This window comes from Xyrauchen texanus, chromosome 6, assembly GCF_025860055.1.
Source record: "Xyrauchen texanus isolate HMW12.3.18 chromosome 6, RBS_HiC_50CHRs, whole genome shotgun sequence".
NCBI lineage: Eukaryota > Metazoa > Chordata > Actinopteri > Cypriniformes > Catostomidae > Xyrauchen > Xyrauchen texanus.
Genome location: NC_068281.1, coordinates 48,357,538 through 48,378,594, shown reverse-complemented (window position 1 = coordinate 48,378,594; position 21,057 = coordinate 48,357,538). Strand labels below are relative to the sequence as shown.

Below are 21,057 nucleotides of genomic sequence, written 5' to 3'. Positions count from 1 at the left end.
CATTCTTGAGATTCAGCCTTCGACGGCCAGGTTTATCAATACACCGTCCTTCCGTTCGGCCTGTCCTTAGCACCCCGTACTTTCACGAAGTGCATGGATGCGGCGCTCGCACCCCTGCGGAGTCAGGGTTTGCGAATTCTGAACTATTTGGACGACTGGCTGATTATGGCTCAGTCACATATGGAGCTTCTGTCTCACAGAGCAGTTCTCCTCAGCCATCTGAACAGTTTGGGTCTTGCAGTCAATTGGACCAAGAGCTCACTACAGCCCAGTCAGACCATTTCCTTCCTGGGAATAGAACTAGACTCCGTGGCAATGACGGCTCGCTTATCTACACAGCCGCACGCCGTGTTCAGCGACTAGCCGCATCTTTTCAGATGAACAGCCTCACGCCTCTGAAGAAATTCCAGAGAGTGCTAGGTTACATGGCCTCAGCCGCAGCAGTACTTCAGCTGGGTTTACTGCACATCGCCCGCTTCAGCATTGGCTAAACACCCGCGCGTCTCGCCGGGCTTGGGCCACAGGCGCCAGCCCATCAAGGTGACTCAGACCTGCATATCAGCTCTGCAGCCCTGGACAGTGGCCGAATGGTATCAGCGGGGAGTGACAATGGGAGCTGTATCTCGCCGAAAAGTCATCTCGACAGACGCGTCCAACACGGGTTGGGGCGCGGTCTCGCGAGGGCTCTCCGGTTTTCGGCCTATGGTCAGTTCAGGAAAAGCTCCTTCACATAAATTGTCTGGAAATGATAGCGGTCGAATACGCGCTCGTGCGCTTTCTCCCGGTCATTCAGGGTCACCACGTCCTGGTCCGTTCGGACAACAGATCTGTGGTATCCTACCTAAACCATCAGGGCGGTGTCAGATCCAGGAACCTCTTCCATCTGACAAAACGCATACTGAGTTGGTCCCAGTGCCACCTGCGCTCGCTGAGGGCGACGCGCGTGCCAGGCCACCTGAGCGACGGCCGGACAGACTGTCCAGAGACAATATTCCCCAGGGGAATGGTCCCTGCACGCTCAAACAGTCCAGGCGTTATGGCACCTATTCGGCAGAGCAGAGATAGACCTCTTTGCATCCAAAGAGAACTCTCACTGCCCAATATTTTTCTCGAGCGAGGACGGCTGGCCCAGGACTGGCCCAGGCGCCCGCTTTACGCCTTCCCTCCCGTCTCGCTATTGCCACAGGTAATGCAGAGGATCAGGAAACGCGTCACTCGGTGCTCCTCATAGCCCCGCGTTGGGAGAATCAGACATGGTTCCCGGAGCTTACGCAGCTGTCACTGACAGCGCCGTGGCCCATCCCAGTCAGGGCAGATCTCCTCTCTCAAGCTCGCGGCACAATCTGGCATCCCTACCCAGAGCGCTGGGCTGCATGCGTGGGTGATCAACGACTACCCGTCGCTCTGCCAGAAGGAGTAATAAACACCATCATACACGCTAGAGCCCCTTCCACGAGAAGACTCTATGCGTCAAAATGGTCTGTGTTCTCAAAATGGTGCACCGACAGAGACCTGGACCCGCGGACATGTGGGGTGTACGTCGCTGCTCGTATTTCTACAAGAGCTGCTGGATAAGGGCAGATCCCCATCCATGCTCAAAGTGTATGTGGCGGCCGTTGCGGCGTTCGCTGAACCCCTGCACGGCCAGTCATGGGGTAAAAACGAGCTGGTCATCCGGCTTCCTCAGGGGAGCTAGAAGGATGAACCCCCGCGCCCCCATCGGTTCCTATCTGGGATCTTTCTATAGTTCTCGAAACTATGAAAGCCCCCCCTTTCGAACCACTTCAATCCGTGGATTTGAAATACCTTTCACTCAAAACCGTTTTTCTGACTGACCTGTCATCAGTCAAACGTGTGGGAGACCTTCACGCGCTGTCTGTCAGCGCTGCATGTCTTGAGTTTGGACCAAGTGACTCCAAGCTCATTTTAAAGCCTAGACACGGCTATGTTCCCAAGGTGATCGGTACTCCTTTCAGAGCACAGGTCATTTCCCTATCGGCGCTGCCAGCACCGGATAGTGAACGCGATGCCAATCTCCTTTGCCCGGTCAGAGCACTGAGATTGTATACTGTGCGCTCCGCTGCTTTCAGACGCTCCGAGCAGCTTTTCGTTTCGTTCGGAGGGCGCACCAAAGGTCTCGCCGCCTCGAAACAGACACTATCTAGATGGATAGTGGACGCTATTGCTGCTGCATACGCGTCAAAAGACCTGCCATGCCCGTTGGGCATTAGGGCTCACTCCACTAGAGGCATGGCATCCTCGTGGGCATGGTCCAGCGGAATTTCCATTCACGACATATGTGTGGCAGCGGGATGGACTTCCCCCTCCACCTTTGTCAGATTTTACAATATGGAAGTGCCCGCTCTGCAGGCAAAACTACTAGCGGTTTAATACGCTACAGCTCCCCTGGTGAGCTGCACTGATGGGACACATTCCACACAGACCGGCACCGCCGCTCTGTCGTTCCCGTCCTACTATGTGCTTATGTATTACACAATCAATGACCCGCATTCTTGCCGGCCAAATATTATTTCCCCACTCATAAGGGCTCCCCGGGTCCCCCTTAATTCCCTGGGGCTCATACAGTGGATGCTTGGCGCGCACGGCGTTGACAATGGGTTCCCGTGAGCGTAAGCTAGCTTATGCAATACGAGAGAACCTCTCGTAAGAGAACGTATCGGTTACCTAACGTAACCTCGGTTCTCTCTAGATGAGGGAACGAGTATTGCGTAGCCGGCCGTGCTTCGCGCCACGGCGACTTTTCAGCTTCAGTCAATGAAAACCAGGGTTCCAGCCTACGAACTACGCTTATATGCACTCTAGTCACGCCCATTTTGGCGGGCTTTGATGCAGTGAGCGTGCGGACGCCTCTCATTGGATGCGAGTTCGCCCAAGCTCGTCTATAGGCTGCAGCAGTTGCCGCAGAGCAACCTATGAGCTCGCTAGCTAGCCCGCTCAAGGTCTGCAGCTGCCGCACTGCGTTGACAATGGATACAAAAATTAAGGATAATTTTTTGGCTTCAATATCTCAGAAAAGATTAATCTTTCCGTAGCGTAAGCTAGCTTACGCAATACTCGTTCCCTCATCTAGAGACAACCGAGGTTACGTTAGGTAACCGATACGTTTTATATGCAAAAGAGTTCACAATGGGGGATAAAAGTATATATGGTCTGTGAACTTGTATAAAATGTAAAAGAGCAGGCACCTTGAGCTTTGGAAGTCTTTTGATGGTCTTGAGTGGGCGAAGAACTCTGAGAACTCGTAAAGACTTGATGGTCTTGATGTCTCTGCCTTTGTTGTTTCTATGATTAACAAAACATACATTAAACTGATGTGAAAACGATGTACAAAACACTTGCACCATCTCTCAAATATAAATATTGCATAACCTATTCAACATCAACAACAGAATATCTATTAATGGCTAAAAATAGTGAGTGACTGACAGAAAGTTTAGCTACTTAATGCAAACATGGAACTGACATCACTTTAAGAATGCACACACACACACACACACACACACACACACACACACACACACACACACACACACACACACACACACACACACACACACACACACACACACACACACACACAAACAAGGAATGAATGGTGGCAATACAATTCATATATAAATGCACAGACATTATGACAAATGAGAAGCATCTGCTGTTACCCCATTAAATTCCTGGCAGCCACAGAGACAAAATCCAAAACAATAACAGAGGAAGAGAGAGAAAACACATGAACATCTCAAGAGAGTGTCAAGACTATTATACTAAAGCATTGTCAAAACCTCTCTGTGGACTGCATCGAACAGTTCAAGAATTGAACATACCTACTTTTTCATGTCCCCATATAGGACTCTGTCTTAAAGAAACAGCTCACACAAAAATGAAAATTCCGTCATGATGACTTTCTTTCATATGCAACATAAAAGGAGATGTTTTAAAATCCCAGTCCATCTTCTGAATGCAATGGCCATTAGTGAGATTGTTAATCTGATCATAAAATTAGTCCATGTGACTCGTGTATCATATCCCAAGTCTTCTGAAGCCACAAAATGTTTTGATGTAAAACAAACCGAAATGTAAGTAAGCTTTCTGTGAAAATCTTGTCCATTGCACGTTCATGAAAACTGAGAGATACTTTGGGATTCTTTTTAAGCTTTAAATTGAATCACTATCAATTGCCATTGTATTGAGAAGACAGATCCCAGATAATCATTGAAATTTTCTTTTGTTCCGCATAAGTAAGAAAGTCAAACAGGTTTGTATTGTTATGTTTCGTGCTATAGGTTGGTTTGTCGCACTCTAAAACATTTCATCCTGTTTGATAAAATTACAAGCAGTAATTAAATCAGTACAATAATATTAACATGTCAAAATATGAAAAGTAATGCAATGACCAGGTTAATAGGAATGACCCATAACATTTAGACAAGTTGAGAAGTCTCTGCTTGTAAAAGTATTTTAGGAATTTTTAGCTTTGAGAAAGACTGTATGATTTTAGAGCTGCTCTCTGGGGTTTCCATCCTGATTAGACTGATCAAATTAGGGCACCATTTTTATCATAACTGACTCTATTTTAGATAATAATGTAACAGATAATAGTTTGTTTTTAGTTTTAAGAGTAATGAAAGATAGAAAGTTTTTAGAGCAAAGAATATGCTACTATACTGTATATCAGCATCTTTGAACATCAGAGGGATTTGAGATATCACAAATGTGGTTTTACTTTACTTCAAACGTAGGGATTCTGGGTGTTAGAAGCAAATTGTTTTAAATATAATGTTAGGCATATTGCTGTTAACCGTAGCAAAGAATTGAAAAGATTGAATTATAAAAAGGAGATATTAAACAGATTACATGTGCTAGGTCAGAAACAGAATCTTTCTCAAGGGGAGAAAGTGGATTTAAATAACATTCATCTTCAATTGGACTAGATTTATTTAGATTTAGTTAAAGATGCTTGTATTGCCCTTGAGAACAGGAACTTTAAAAGAACCAGGAAACAAATTCTGATTTTGTTTAATCTTTTTATAGTGAATTATTTAATTCCAAATTTAATTTAATTTAAATTTAACTCATTCATTCAAATGATTCAAGAAAACATTGCTCCAATTGATAATGATTTTTGAGACTTATGAAATCAAAGAAGCGGTTCTTGGAATAAAAAAAAAAGGAAAATCACTAGGCATAGATGGGTGAACAGTAGAATTTTATTTAAAATGTATTAAAAAATCCACTGTATCTTATGTATAAGTTTATTATGTGTATTATGTAAGAGTTTATTATTTTTGGGAAAATGGCTTTCACTATAAAACAAGGTGTTATTTAGTTACCTGTTAAACCAGAAGAAAGATAAGAAAATTGGCGACCAATATCACTTCTTATAGTTGATTATAATTTTTTTAATAATGCTAATGATAAACAAATTTTATTACATCTGTATTTGCTAATAGATTAAAACAAGGTAAATCCTTGTGATTAATGAAACCCAATTTGACTTCTTAAAAGGTCATCATATCGGTAATAATATTAGGCTTGTGCTTGACCATTTGGATTACTCTGAGAAGGTAAATCATGGAGCCATCATTGCAAAGCTTTCGATATGACTGAACTTGAGTTCTGATTAAATGTCTAAAGCTCTTTGGTTTTGGAGAAAATTTAATAAAAGTTGTTAAAATGTCCTATGATAACATTATGGGCCCGATTTTAAGAGCGCATCGCTATGTTTAAGCGCAAAGTCAATGGGCATGGCCATGAAGTTTTAATATTTTTGTGCAAGCATGTGCGAATTCTAGGCCAAAGTGGGTTTGGAGAAATTATGCGTGCAAAATGTTAATGGGCTGGGTTAAGTGCAATTCAGTTGTGAGGTTCTTCTCCAGTTACTGCACCAACTGCATCATGTTATATATCCCATTCCCTCAAGTATCAGAAAAATAAGACAGCACATTCATTAGAAGTTGTAGAATAACATACAATGCACTCCCAGTTTGCACACATACACCCATAGATAGCACAAACATAAGCCCACCCAAGCCCACTTCCGCTTTGTGCTGGCAAAATAATTTCACTTAGAATTAGCGTTCTCACGAAAATTGCATAAGTCGTAAGCCACGGTCTTTGAACATAGTGCTGCGCTGTGCGTGCTTACGAAAATAAAGCCCTAATTGTTCTGTAATTTTTAGTATGTCTACCTCAAAAAGGTAGAATGTTTTTGGTTGTAATGTCACAATGTTATGATTGTGCTATCATTTAAAGCTACACTATGCAACTTTTGTCCCTCTAGTGGTTAAAAAATAAAACTGCATGCGTCTTGCGGAAGAACTTTGTTTTGGTTGTGCTTCGGCTCTGCTCCTCTGCACGGACGAATGTAGTTCGAGGAACAAATGTACACTGGATACAGATATACAAAAACATGTAATCTGAGCTGGTAAGTGTCATATCTTATGCTGTTGTTTTGACTTATTGGAAACATTGATGTTTTGAAATAAATTACGTTACAAAAGTAACTTAACATTTGATAACATTAGAAATAACTAGTCTGATGAGGTCAAACGTTGTAAAGTTTGTAGAACGGCAGGATATTCTGGCCCAACAGACCACGGTAGTGGTCATTGGCTCATTTATAGATTGTCATTGTTACCAACCAGTGGTCAACATCATTTCAAGATTCACATGTTCTTGGCAAGCCTAGGACTAAAGATTTATTTACATAAATTATCGCCGTTATAAATAATAATACACACGTGTGCTAGCAGGAGAAATGTTCTGCACCAATTACAGTATAATTATTGTATTTCACTACAGACGTGTGTGTGTGTGTGATTACACAACTATACTGTGGCAGGGTGGAGGGCGGGGCCGGGTCGTGATCTTACACACCCGGTCCCGTATTAGGCTAATTATGCCTCCTGACTGCAGGGAGAGAGAGATCGTTAGCGGACATGTCCGTCATGTGTGTTTATGTTCTTCAATGGAAAGGAATCAGTGGAAAGGAGGAGGCGAGAACCGGCTTTTCAATATAAATAATAGTTTAATAGTAAACTTAAAAGACAACATAAACACACATGACGGACATGTCCGCTAACGATCTCTCTCTCCCGCACAGCCCTCTGCAGTCAGCCTTTAAACCTCACAGAGGCATAATTAGCCTAATATGGGACCGGGTGTGTAGGATCACGACCCGGCCCGCCCTCCGCCCTGCCACATATACATAAACCATATCAACACAATATCTATTTAAAATATCTATAAAAAGCCATCTCTGGGTCACTTTTAAATCCTTTATGATCTTGGAGTTTTCGCCACCTCTGAAAAGCCAAGCCGATGTTGAATCTGGGTTTTATTAAGGACTCAAACAAATATTCCTTTTGCAAATAGAATAGAATAACAGAACAGGGAGCCATGCAACAGATAGCATGGCCCCTATAGATCCACCCACTTAACATCGAGTCAGTCTGGGATTAGAAAGTAATCTCCATTGCATACTCAGTCACGAGCAGATATAGAGGTTTTATTTTCCCCTCTAACATTACATTTTTACTCCACTGATGGTAAGGTTTAGTTTTGAGGTTTGGGTGGGTGGTGGGGGGCAGGGTGTTCAGTTCATAAAATATGCATTCCTCTTCACAGTTGCCTTTGGCTTGCTCACTGGGGGACTAAAGACAAATCATTTTTAAGGCATGATATTCAGTCACGTTTTTCCAAAAAACTGCTCAATGAGGGCTTTAAGGCATATAAAATATATTATAGCATAATTTTCTGTAAAGCTATTTTGAAACAATGTGTTTTGTAAAAAGCACTATACAAATAAAACTGACTTTACTTGACTATACAGTATGTGTGACTTTCGACTCTTTTTTTTAATATGTAACATTCTTGAATATGTTAAGCAAACATCAAGTAGATGAGTAGTGCAAAGCCAACCACTGTGGATATCTTGTATAACTTAAATCAGGAGCATCCAAAGTATGGCCTACGACCACATAACCTATTCTGAATTGCACACAAGTTATTTTAAAAACAGAATGGAATTTGGCCTGCTATTGAGAAATAAAATGAAATTCATAGACTGGGTGTCACTGTCAATATAGCCAACTGAACGTGGATTTGCCCACTCTCACTAAACCAGAATCAAACATGGCAGTCAACTAGACAATTGCATTCTCTTCAATTTACACTGTGCTAGTTTACAGGGCCAGCCCTTTACTATAGGGGATATTGGTGGCCGCCAAGTGCCCTGGCCTGCCTGGATGCCCGCAAAGCAGTGCAAAGTTCATAAACAAAAACTCGTTAAAAAAATACATTAATGCATCATAGACTGCAGACACAGAAATTTTAATAAAGGATAATTGGACTTGTTTAGGTCGTGAATGACTCATTAAAAAGTTAAAGACGGTCATGTGGCACCATCTACTGGTGCAAAGGCATAATCTGTAGAAGTGGTCAATAAGCGATTTAATGAACAAATCTAAACAAAGGTTTTTGGTAAACAGATTCAAAACAAGTCAGAGAGATGAATCCGAACCACCACTACTATTAGACATGTTCAGTGCTAGTGATATCCAGTTTGTGAACAAGCCATTCTTTTGTACCAATTATTTCAGTTAACCATTGGAACCAGTTAACCAAATCTGACTAAATAATTTGAAACAGTTCACGTCTCGAGTCAACACTGATCCACAAGTTCCTCTATCTTAACCGGTCTCTTGGATTAGCCTGACACTCCGACTCAAAATGAGTCAAAAACCAGGAGTAATATGATCCTATAACTGCCGATATCTTCTTTTCCTTACTCTTCTTTGCAATAAAACGCTCCAACTAGTTCACAAACCTGAACGGCTTTATTGAATGTGTTTGAGCGTGTATTCTACGATGTCTGGGTATCAGCATTATGTACAGTGGCGTAAAAGAACTGGTAAATAGTTTTTTGGACCAGTTCGTTGAAACAAACCATCCGAAAGAACCAGTTCACAGAAAAGTATCAGACGTCCCATCACTAGTCAGTGAATATGAAAATATGAACCCTGCAAGTTTAACAAGAAAATGCCACATTTGCTCTGCTGAAGTTCCATTCAAGATTGTTTGGCTCATACTTTTTTCTAAATGACTATTTACTATATCCTACGATTTGCATAGGGGTACTAAATAACTACCTACTAAGGTACTAATCATAATCTTCTGGACTGTAATCAGCCAATCTACCAAACAACATCCTGAACTCTTATTGTGCATGCAGGGGTGTCATTAACGTCTATTAAATTAGAGGGTTTCATCCCTAGTCTATAAATTAATATTAAAGATATGGATAGCTATTAAAAACATTATTGTCATTCATTTTCCATACATTAATGCAGCAACTCCAGGGTGGCATGGGTGGAATTGCCTAACCTGGGCAGAAAATATGCAATAAAAATGCCCAACAAATGCAACCTTTTTACAGTGTTTCTTAAGATAGTGATTACCTCTTCTGTCTTATTGTTCAGATTTAGCCAAGACAAAAATTATCTGGTTATCCACTAAAGACCTGAGAATAAAACTACTAATTAACCCCATTCATATGACAATTAACATCAAATTATAGTTCACCTACTTACAGTATCTAGCCTATATCTGTTAAAATTATGCACTGATTAACCCTCATTGTCAATCATCACTGATCAACTGGAAGTTTACTATGCAAATGACCATGATCACCATGGGGACACAGAGGAGAAATTTCAGGCATTCAAGACAACCCTGATCACCGCAGTCCAGATCAAGTGGTTGCACACTTCATTGTGCAAAGGGTTTGGCTTTGTCTATGAACAAATTAGCCATTTCGTACATGGGTGCACACAGCCATAAGTTTATACAACAGGTATGGAGTCAGAGAGCACACCAATTATTCATATATTTTCATCTTTGCAGCCCTAGATATCTTTGAAGCTAAATTAATGCAGATATTCCTCATCATTGGAAGTCAGACTCAAGTAGTTCTGCATGTAAATTAACTCTCCACAAACCACTCGACTTAGGCATGCATGTAACATGGATCTAATTTAAAATACTTACGTCAATGCAAAGGCAATTAAAGCTCCAACCACTACAATGAAGTCCAGAATGTTCCATAAGTCCCGGAAATATGATCCATCATGAAGAATGAGGCCCTGGTCAATCATCTGTAAAAATCACTTACTGTAATACACACTTATAAAAATATCAAATAAAATCTTATTCTGTACAGTATATTTGCCATACAGAATAACTGTTAACAATATATACCTGAAAGGTTTTATATATATATATATATATATATATATATATATATATATATATATATATATATATATATATATATATTAAATATATAAACACTTTTGCACTGTTAAAATAACTATTGTCAAAATGAGCTTTAAAGGGTTCATGTCACGAAGAATATAAGAGTTTATTGTACTCTAGAAACATGTATGTTTCAGAACTTAAAACTTCTTCCCTAGTCCAAAAGAGCATTTATTGACACCGAGCAGCAAAAATGACCCATTCTCTACTTCCGTGACTTCGCTATGTCACTAGTAATGCACTTCATTAATGCAGAGCAAGAGATCAACGCCTCCTTTTACACCATCACCTCTTTGGTTTGCCCACTGGTGCAGAGTCAGACTGAATGATGGTACAGACATTCCTACAGACCTAGATGGACTATAGCAGTAGTTTTTTAACTAACAAATAGATTGCAAAATCAAAATTGCAACTAATGAAGTTGTACCATTCTTGGCAGGGGAAATTTAGTGTCCCTACATAACCTTCCAAAGGATGACAACATTAGGAAAGAGTGACTGAAGTACATTTTTTAACAAAGTTCCTGATTGCGTCCATGGGGAATTGCATGTTTTGTTTGGCACATTTCTCTATGAATTATTTTGAGAACTATTGTGATTCAGACTTTGCAAAGAAACTTATATTGTAAGATGAAGCAGTGCCAACTATATTGGACATTGTTATTTCATTCGGAAGTGCGTGCTTCACATAAAATGGGACACATAACTATCAATGATTGCAAGGACTGTGTGTTTGATTTGGCAAATTACATTTTTTATTCTTAGAAAAAACTGTTCCACGAGTGTTGGTGGGGCTTGTTTGCGCTTCAAAGATCTTAAAGGGAACAGCACAGAAAACTGAGCGTTTCAGACAGAGCACCAGAGACAGGGTGGAAAAAACTTATTTAATACTATATTATGACTTTACTAACATTTTAAGTCAACCTCAAGGAAAATAATAAAGTAAAATAAAATGGATGACATGACCCCTTTTAAGTAAGAAAAGAAGTACCTTGATAATCATCTCAAATGTGAAGACACCAGTGAAAACATAATCAAAGTAACGCAGAACCTGCAAACATACATTAAACAAGCCTTTCAGTTTTTTCCAACTTGGATCACAACAAATTCTAACAAAAATTGGAAAGTTGCTTTCACCAATTTTTAGTCCATATCTGTTAATTTGAGGTCATCTATATGCTACAATAGTCAGTAGCAAGTTGCAAATCATGGTTGATAACTAAAGAATACTATCTAAAAAAAGAGACAAGCCATTTGATATGTCCTGCAACAACTTCCTGTTTTAATAGAAAATGAGTAAAAAACAAGATATTAAAAGTTAAATCATTTACTTTGTTCCTTTCTGAATTGGTGCACACAGGGTCTTCAGCAGCCAGTGCAATACTACTGGCCACGATCACCAGCAGAATGGTCATTTCAAAATACTTTAGGGTCACCACATAGTGGCAGATCCTTCTGATTCTACAGTTCCAAAGACAAAAGGTTGATTTAGATGTTAAATTAGTACTGTTTTGTCATATATCATACTCAAATATAATCTAATATGAGGAACTGCTGCATTGTGCTTTGAATAATGTGAAATCTAAAAAAATATATATATATATAAAAAACAGAAACTTACGGATTTTTGCTCTTAAAGATGAACATACTGTCTGGTATGTCAGGGTTGGGTGCAGTGGACGGATCTCCTGTTAGCTCCATTCTCATCATCATCATCGTCTTCATCATCACCTTTCTCTGAGAGAGCGGACTCCACATCCTTAAAACTCACTGTGGTGTATTAAGTTAAATCAAGAGAACAACACAAATATTACAGATTAATTTAATTGAAAAAGAGCAAGAGCAGTACATTTGTCTAGATGAAAACAGCATAACATTGCTGTGAAAGTTTTCATAAATTCAGGTGATCGTCAGATATCTTGTAAAAATTATGTTCCATTTTATATCAGTCACTTCACTGCTTCAGTAGCTGGCATTATGGGAACTCCATCCAGGAGTGTTGTTTACTGATGCCCATATAAAATCACACCAATTTATTGCTAGATGGTGCTTAACCAGACAGCATGCATACATCTTCGAGATGTCTGTTTAAGAGCGTTTCATTTGGAAAGCATTGCATTCTAATTAACATCTGATAAACATCTTAAAAATAGACATTTCACAAACATTCTCAATCATAAGCATTTCAAAAACATCTGATGAATTGACAACTGATAGAAAACATCTTATAGATGTATTGCAGATAATTAAACAATGTCAAAAATACATCTTCCAGATGAAAATACATACATCAAATAGACATCTGGGTAATGTACATGTGCTGTCACTCTAAGCTCAGCATCATATGCGCATACCTCTCATATCTTTCTTTGAGAAGAAAGCTCCCCATCCCAGTCTTGGTGCAGGACGTTTTGAGAACACTTCTCCTGAGCAGATTAGGTGCATCTTTTGCCCCTAATTTCTGGTAAGAAATAATCTACATGTAGAAATATGGAGGCTGAATTGAACATTGAAAAGTTCCCTTCTAGATTTGTGACATGAAGGATGTGTATGTACATCCAAGTCAAAATTGATTCTCATAGGAGCGGCATGATCAGTTGTGGGTCCCACCGTTCAGCCTATCCCTCAATCTAAACCATGCCAGTGATTTATTTCTTAATTATTTGTATGATTGGCTGATTTTTGGCTCACTTTGAGGGGTTAGCCACAGCCTACAGAAACATGCTGCACACATGGGTTTGGGGCTCAGGGTGAGCTGGTCGAAGAGTTAGCTGATGCAGAGTTGGAAGGTTTCCTTATAAATAATGGAGCTCAACTCATGTGCTGTGTCGACTTTCCTGACGGATGTGTATGTCCAGACCATTCAGCAGTGTCTTTCCCTGTTCAAACGGGAGCTGAATCATGCTTGAACCATGCTGACACTGTGGGAGATCCTACTAGGGTCAGTGAACTTGAAACCCTATACCATCATGCCAATTTAATTGTCTGGTGATGCTTGGTGCTCTGCCCTATGCTTGTGTCATCACGGGCATATTAGCCAGAGCCCAGTGCCACACCATCAGAATTTTCCTCTTTTAGGATCACATAGACATCTCTCAGCTCTGGATCCCTAAAACAATGTGTCGCTGTTCCAATCTGTACCTGATCGGAAAGTAGAACTTCACCCTGCATGCTATAGAAAGCAACATATCCTTAAAACACTTCCATGTTAGCAAGTTTTTTTACATCATGTTTCTTACTGAGTTTATTAAGCCAACTAAAAGAGCCATTTTCTGAAACAACATCTTTTTAAAGATGGGAATGTTTCAAGTGTTTTCCACTTCGTGAGCCATATATTTTGAATGCTATAATTTATTCTTAGGCAGAACTCATGCCAAAGCATTGATGTAAGGTCTGATTGTTTTCACAGTGAATGCGTGAAACTTAGGACTCTGTGGTTGCACCTTGCTTTCATTGAGAAAGTTGATGCCGGCATATGGACAGGACATACTGTAGATTATGAAGATTATGAGGAGATTTTGTTGTTGGCACAAGCCATGCACACCTCTGCACGAGGCACAATCACACTCATAAAAACGGGCAAATTTCCAGCTTTGACCAACTTGATTATGCTGAATGACAGCCCAGCAAGGGTGGGGCAGTGCTCAAACAATAGTGGTCACAGATCAGCCCCTGTGTCCTCTGGCCCCCTAATTGGGTGCACTGCATGATCTTCCAGGGGTCTCCAGCTTAACACATTCGAGAAGGAATATGTGCTTCAGTTTGCAAAGTTGATACCTTGCTTCAATGGTGTTCTCTCCTCCACTGTATTGGGTTCAAGATTCAAGCTGGGGAAAAATCTGTCATTGCGTCAGTTCCATCGAGTACTAAGCTGCCATCACCCCGCTAGGCTTGCTACGGATGAGACCTCTCCAGTGCTGGCTCATATCGTCACATTTGGCAACATGGTCAACATCGCCTCCTAGTGATGCATTGCTGTTTAACCATGCTAGAGAGCAGAGTTTTACCAAAAACATGTGATGCAAAGTTGTCATCACAGATGCATCCAATACAAGCAGGGGAGTCCTGTGCGACGGACGTCTGGCATTTGGTACCTGGATAGGTTCACAAACTGTGTAGCACATAAATGGCCTGGTGAATTCACCCACAGTTAGTTTAGAGGATTTGAGAGGTATTCTTATTTGCCTCCCTAGAGACCACATATCCATTGCTACATGTCTGTAGGCCTCTGGTACTCCATGACACAAGCTCCACCAGACACCAAACTACAGGCCAGGGCCCCCTCAATGAAACATATTAAGTACCACCTCCCAATAAATTGGAGTGATTCTGTATGGGCTTCAGAAGTCGTCACTACTGGTCGGAGTTCCCATAATGCAGTGTCCTTATTCAGGGATCAGGGGGCTATCTACATGACCCAGACCTTTTCCACAATAAAGTGTAAATTACTGAAGCAGTGTCAATTATATGTTTTCCATTATTTGATTAAATACATTTCAATTAAAGGCAGGATAAATACATTGGAAAAGGGCTTTAAATAGCTGCAAATTAGTGTAGCAAATGCCAAAGCCCATGTATTCCTTGTTGCATATCACTGAACATATAATATTCCTTTTTCTTGTATTTTTTTGTATCTTGCTGTGTTTACTATTTGTTTTAGCTATTGTCAACAAAGTCCATTATTGTCTATGTTCAGCACATGAGTTGATAATACTTTGATGATACTCAAAGTGTACCCAAAGATAATACCAATGATAATTCCATGATTTCGTCTAAGTGTTTGTTGGAATTTCTGATATTATCCAGTTGTATCCTGTATTATCGTAATATTATTAATTTAAGACCCTAAATGGCTCCCAAGAATTTATTTTTTGTTTGGTTTGTTAACTCATTGGTCAGGTGGTTTTTAGGGGGAACTTTGCCAGAATAAGCTGTAAAGTCGTGCAGACTTAGTGTTGATATTCAAAAGTCTGGCTCTTTGAGACAAGTGTAAACACAACTTGCAAATCTGAGTGAATGAACACTATCTTAGACCCAATATCAATCCAAACTGAAGGATTGTATATTTTTTAATATCTGAGGCTAGATCTGTTTACATTGTGACTGTGCCTCAGATGCAATCAACTGAATCTTTGTCTGTAAAGGTGTGAACCAAATGGCCCAAGCAAGTTGATCAAAAGAGAACCATTTGATGGATTCTCTCCTATTAGGAAAACATGGGAATATCCTGTATGTCTTGTGTATGTGTACGAGGATGCCACACTTCTAGTAGAGTGTGATCGTATTCCCAAAGGGGTGGGCATGGCCTGGGCATGGTATATCAGAGTGATGGCATCCATGATCCAGTGGGCAAGCCTCTGTCTGGAGACAGCGTTCCTTTACCGCTGTCCGCCGAAGCAGACAAAGAGCTGCTCAGAGCATCTAAAGCTCTGCGTGCGATTCAAGTAGGTGCGTAAAGCATGCACCGGACACAGAATCGACAAGGTTGGGTCTGCCTCCTCCCGGGGCAGTGCTTGCAGGCACACCACCTGATCCCAGAAGGGGGTCATGGGAAACCTGGGCACATAGCCCAGCCGGGGTCTCAGGATCACTTGAGAATCTGCCAGACAGAAATCCAGGCAAGTGTCGCTGACAGAAAACACTAGCAGGTCCCCAACCCTCTTGATGGAGGTGAGCGCAATCAGGCGGGCCGTCTTCAAGGAGAGGAGCGCACAAAGGGGGCTCTCCGAAGGCCCAGGATGCCTCTGAGGAACCTGATGATCAGGTCATGATTCCGTAGCTATAGCGGCTACATATACCTTCAATGTGGAGGGGGACAGCCGCCCCTCCACCCTCTCCTGCAGGAAGGAAAGCAGTGACCCGACTGCACACCTCTGGGGTCTTCGGCTCGTTAAGAACACCAATTCGTGAACAAACACCACTTCAGGGCATAAAGCTACCTAGTAAGGGGAGCTCTGGCCTGAGTGATCGTGTCTAGCACTACTTGTGGTAGGCCACATAGTCCAAGGGCCAGATGTTGAGGTTCCAGATGTCTCGGCGCGGGTGCCAGATGGTGCCCCATCCCTGAGAAAGAAGGTCCTTCCTCAGGGAAATCTGCCAGGGAGGTGCTGTCGCGAGGAGCGTGAGGTCCGAGAACCATGTCTGGGTGGGCCAATATGGGGCCAAGAGGGTGACTCGTTCCTCATCTTCCCTGACCCAGGGTCTGTGCAAGTAGGCTCACTGGGGGGAATGCATATTTGTGCAGCCCATGGGGCCAGCTGTGTGCCAGCACATCTGTCCCGAGGGGACCTCTCGTCAGGGAATACCAGAGAGGACAGTAGGAGGATTCCAGGGAAGCGAACAGGTCTACCTGTGCTTTGCCGAATTGACTCTAAATCAGCTGGACCACCTGGGAGTGGAGTCTCCACTCTCCACTGAGCGTCGCCACGACAGCGCGTCCGCTGTAGCGTTGAGGCTGCCCGGGATGTGAGTGGCCCGCAGCGACCTCAGGACTCCGAAGGAGGAAATGCGGGCGAGATGCGAGGATAGCGTACGCCGCCTTGTCGATTTATGTGTCTACTGTCACTGTGTTGTCCGACCGCACCAACACATGCTTGCCCCAGATGCCTTCGCAGGGTGAGCAGTAAAGCCAGCAACTCTAGGTAGTTGATGTTTCAACTCAGTCTCGGTCCTGTCCAAGAACCAGCGGAGAGCTTGCTCTTTAAAGTCCTAGACGGCTGAGATGCCTGAGCACACAGCAACTATCGAGAGTTTGCTAGAATCAGCCAGTCGTCGAGGTAGTTGAGTATGCGGATGCCCACTTCACTTAAATGGGCAAGAGCTGCCTCTGCGACTTTCGTTAATACGTGAGTGGACAGGAAAAGGCCGAAGGGGAGGACCTTGCACTAATATGCCCAGCCTTCGAAAGCAAACCATAGGAAGGGTCTGTGTAAAACCGAAATGTGAAAGTACGTGTCAGTCAGGTCACCGCCGTGAACCAATCTTGATGCCGGACGCACATAAAAATGTGTTTCTGCATTAGCATCTTGATCTGGAGCTGTGTAAGTCCCGGTTCAAAACCCGCAGGTCCAAGATTGGCCGCAACACACCACCTTTTTTTACGATGAATTTTTACGATAAGGGCTGTAGAATCCTTCCCCCATCTCGGCTGGAGGGACAGGCTGTAACGCGCCCTTGCGTAGAAGGGTAGAAGAAAAAAAATATATATTTGAAATGGTCATTTAAAAATCGGAGCCCGGCTGCCTGAATGCAGAGGAACGACTGCCGACCGCGAGGGGAGGAGGGGCTCCATACTGACCAACTGTAGTGTTCAGGCTGCTGCCAGGTGTGGAGGAGACCCCTACTGGCCGCTAAAATACGGCGGGTTCAAAGACTAGACCGCCGTCCGAGAACGGGGAGGGGTTCACTGCCAACTGATTGTCTGTTCGGGAGATGTTCATTTCACAAAACAGTCAAGCTGCAGTTAAAATTAGGCTTGCTTGAGCATTAATTGTCGTTTCAAGTTCCGGCTTTCATGCGTGGATATGTTTTTAAAATGTCAGTTGGTATTACTAGCTGCGATAATGTATGATGCCCAAAGGCATAGGGTGTCTTATTAATTGTGATACTGTGTTTTCTTAATTGCATGAAATGAAATAATAAATGAAATACTGGCACTGAAGCCTTGATTTTAAATGCGATCTTGACCAACCATTTTGGATATTTCAGTATTTCCCCATTCAAGTAGATAGGAGCTGCACTGGCATGACTGAAATAGCCTCCTGAGAGCGTTCCAAACTTGGCTGACAGTGGACTGACTAACAAGAAAGACTTGGTTGCACTCACACGCTCCTGTGGATCCTCCTGACAGCTTAAACGGCCTGGATCACCTTCTTGGATTATTACAGACTGACTATCATTATTTGTGAACCACAGGAACTTTTGATTCTGATCCTGAAGTTTGGATTCTGGCTGATGGAATACAGGCTTCAGAGGAAGATATTAGATGAGTGCTCGATGGGAAGAAAATGCTGGATTTTCATGAGGTTCATTAATTACATCTGTTTAAATGAGATATCTGCATATTTGCAAATGGTATATAATAGAAGTTTTATTGATATTTGCCTTTTATCATTAGAAATGTTACAGGGAACTGTTGAGGAGAGATTTATGAGCGCTGGATCTGGTGAAGTTGTGTGAGGTTTGTTTATTACATCTATTTAAACGAGATATGTGCATATTAGCAGACAGTATATATGATATTAGTTTTTGATATTTGGCTTTTTATCATTAGATAAAACAGGTAAAAGTTACAGGGAACTGTTGAGGAGAGAGAGGGAGAATGAAACAGGCGAGCACTTTAACATAATGAGCTCAAACGCGTCTGTAGCAGCTCTGATATGCAGATCATTTAAAAGAGACTGTGCTGCACACTGGTCTATTATTGTAATAGCACGATAACACGTAACAACAAAATGAAATGTGACTGGTCGTTAACATGTCTCAGTTGCTTCACATGCTAGCAGCCGATTTTCGGCACCCTCAAGAATAAATCGGCCAAACAGGAATATCGTCCGATTTATCGGCATCTGTGATATATCAGTCGACCACTACTTGACAGCTACCTACAAAACTAAGTTATAATACCAGGGAATCCCTGCTGTCCTACAATGGATAAAGGTAGTTGTATGAATGAAAAAACAATTTGTACATTTGTCCCAGTTGGCCATAATTTGAGTTTACTAAATCCTGTCTTAGTGGTTCTAAATTTCAATCCTAAGAGAAGACTCTGATTTATTGTGTTTTATAGAGATAATATATATACAGTGTATATCTATAAAACTCAATAAATCAGAGAAAGAAGTTATAAAAAATAAAGAGACAGATAAAATACCAGTCATAGGTGTCATTTCCAACAACGGCTGTGCTGATGATTCTCGTGTAATGCTGGTTTCTGTTACACACTCGTCCTGGTTCAGATAGCTGCCATTGTTCTCAATGTCTGAGATTTCCCCTGAGATGTATTTAGACTCGGATGCAAAATCTTCTTTTTGCTTCAATAAAGGTTTTTCCTGGCTTTCTGCTTGATCCTCCATTCCTATACTGACACACTGAAGCTCCTGAAGACCAGACACTTGGGAAAATCCTGCAGCATCCTCCACAATCTCACTACAAATCAAACATAAGTGTGTGAACATTTATCAAAAAGGACAAATTCATTTAGCATAACCAATTTTCTGCAGCCTTAAAATCACTGCATATTTTATTCTCAGCAAATTATATGAATACACATTAAAATAAACTGTAGTGAAGGCAGCATAACAATATTATAAAATGTTGTCCACATACAAAAACAGGGCATCCACAAGCCATTTGCTAAGCAAAACTATGACAACAAATTGGAAAGCAAGCCAAGCTGCTTCCAACTAATATGAAAACGATGGCTACCACAAATTTGCAAGACTACAAGTGCACATCAAGTGCGTGATTTAGGTCAGGGCCTATGGCATTCTTACCTTTGGCATTCCTCCTGATTCTCAATTTGCTTGCCAAACATGTTTATTTCTGTTTCTTCCAGGTGCATAATGTTTTTGGACTGTGTGTCCTCAGTTTTATCTTCACCATCTGCCTGTTTCTCACTGCAGCCAAACTGCTGGTGGTTCTCTATGTTTCTGGCCTCTGTTCTGGGCTCTCGATGTCTGTGGCGTTTGTGTCGTCCGCCCTCCGCCACCCCTGCAGCGGCAGCAGCTCGAAACTTCCTTGCTACGCGATGCCTCCTATCTGTGTTTGAATGGTGATTGTTGGCACTTGATTCGAGTCCGGATCCTGTCAGGGGCACTGGTTCAGACTCTGGAGGTTCAGGCAGAGGGATGGTGATGGACATGGGTGGTTCTGGCAGGGGCATTACCACAGACATCGGTGATCCTGGCAGGTGTAAAGGGCTCGTCTCTGGGGAAATCCCACGCTGTTGGTGGTGATCACTCATCGGAGTGTCCAACTGGTCTTCTGCGGTACTGCCAAACAGCACCTCACGACTTGCTATCTGCCGTCGCTTCCTCAGCTGGTTGGTCCGTTGCTCCCAGACAGACATATTAATTTTTTTGCATCTCTCACGACGGCCGGCGAAAGCATTCACCGGTGGCTCTTCTACTGGTTTCCCAGCAGCTTCTTCCTCAGCCTCTGCAGGACATGGACGACCTCTGTGAATGGCACGCTTCCTGTACAAGTACGGCCTCCTTCTTCTCCTGCATGGACATGACATTTCTCGGTCACAAGATATATATGATTTCCATTTTGCACAATCACAATTCACAAGGGTGTGTTTGATACATTCTGGGAAATTGGAATTAAAAGAAACAATGGTTATCATTTCAAGCTAAATAAAAAGCATTCAGTCAACGGGGGAAAATTTTACTATGAAATCTAAAAAAAAAAAATGAAAAAGGACCACTACAAATAAGAAAAGCAGAGTGCACAAAGGATCTACATGTCAGCAGGTCATTTGTAGTGTTAATGAGATGGACAATGCAATGTTAATGGCAGACACAACAGATAAAAAGATATATAGAGACAGTTTTACTTACAATTATGTGTATTCTTTTGTTGTCCATGAAACCAAATAAATGGTTAATTGAAAATAAGCCATTAGTGTATATGTATAGAAGACAAACCAAACAATCCAAATTGCCAAATTACACAAACATAAAGATGGTTAAAAAGTTATAGGTTTAATTTGCTATTCAATATC

General features: G+C 41.8%; 1 protein-coding gene across 1 annotated transcript in view; it reads right to left on the bottom strand.

Moving 5' to 3' along the window:
• cacna1eb (calcium channel, voltage-dependent, R type, alpha 1E subunit b) overlaps positions 1-21,057 on the bottom strand; it is a 122,947-nt gene that overhangs the window by 35,981 nt on the left and 65,909 nt on the right. Inside the window, 9 exon segments of the mRNA XM_052127881.1 lie at positions 3,207-3,303; positions 3,681-3,692; positions 10,066-10,172; positions 11,323-11,382; positions 11,663-11,792; positions 11,953-12,026; positions 12,028-12,101; positions 19,204-19,478; positions 19,826-20,554. Of these exon segments, the coding sequence (XP_051983841.1) occupies positions 3,207-3,303; positions 3,681-3,692; positions 10,066-10,172; positions 11,323-11,382; positions 11,663-11,792; positions 11,953-12,026; positions 12,028-12,101; positions 19,204-19,478; positions 19,826-20,554 (1,558 nt within the window).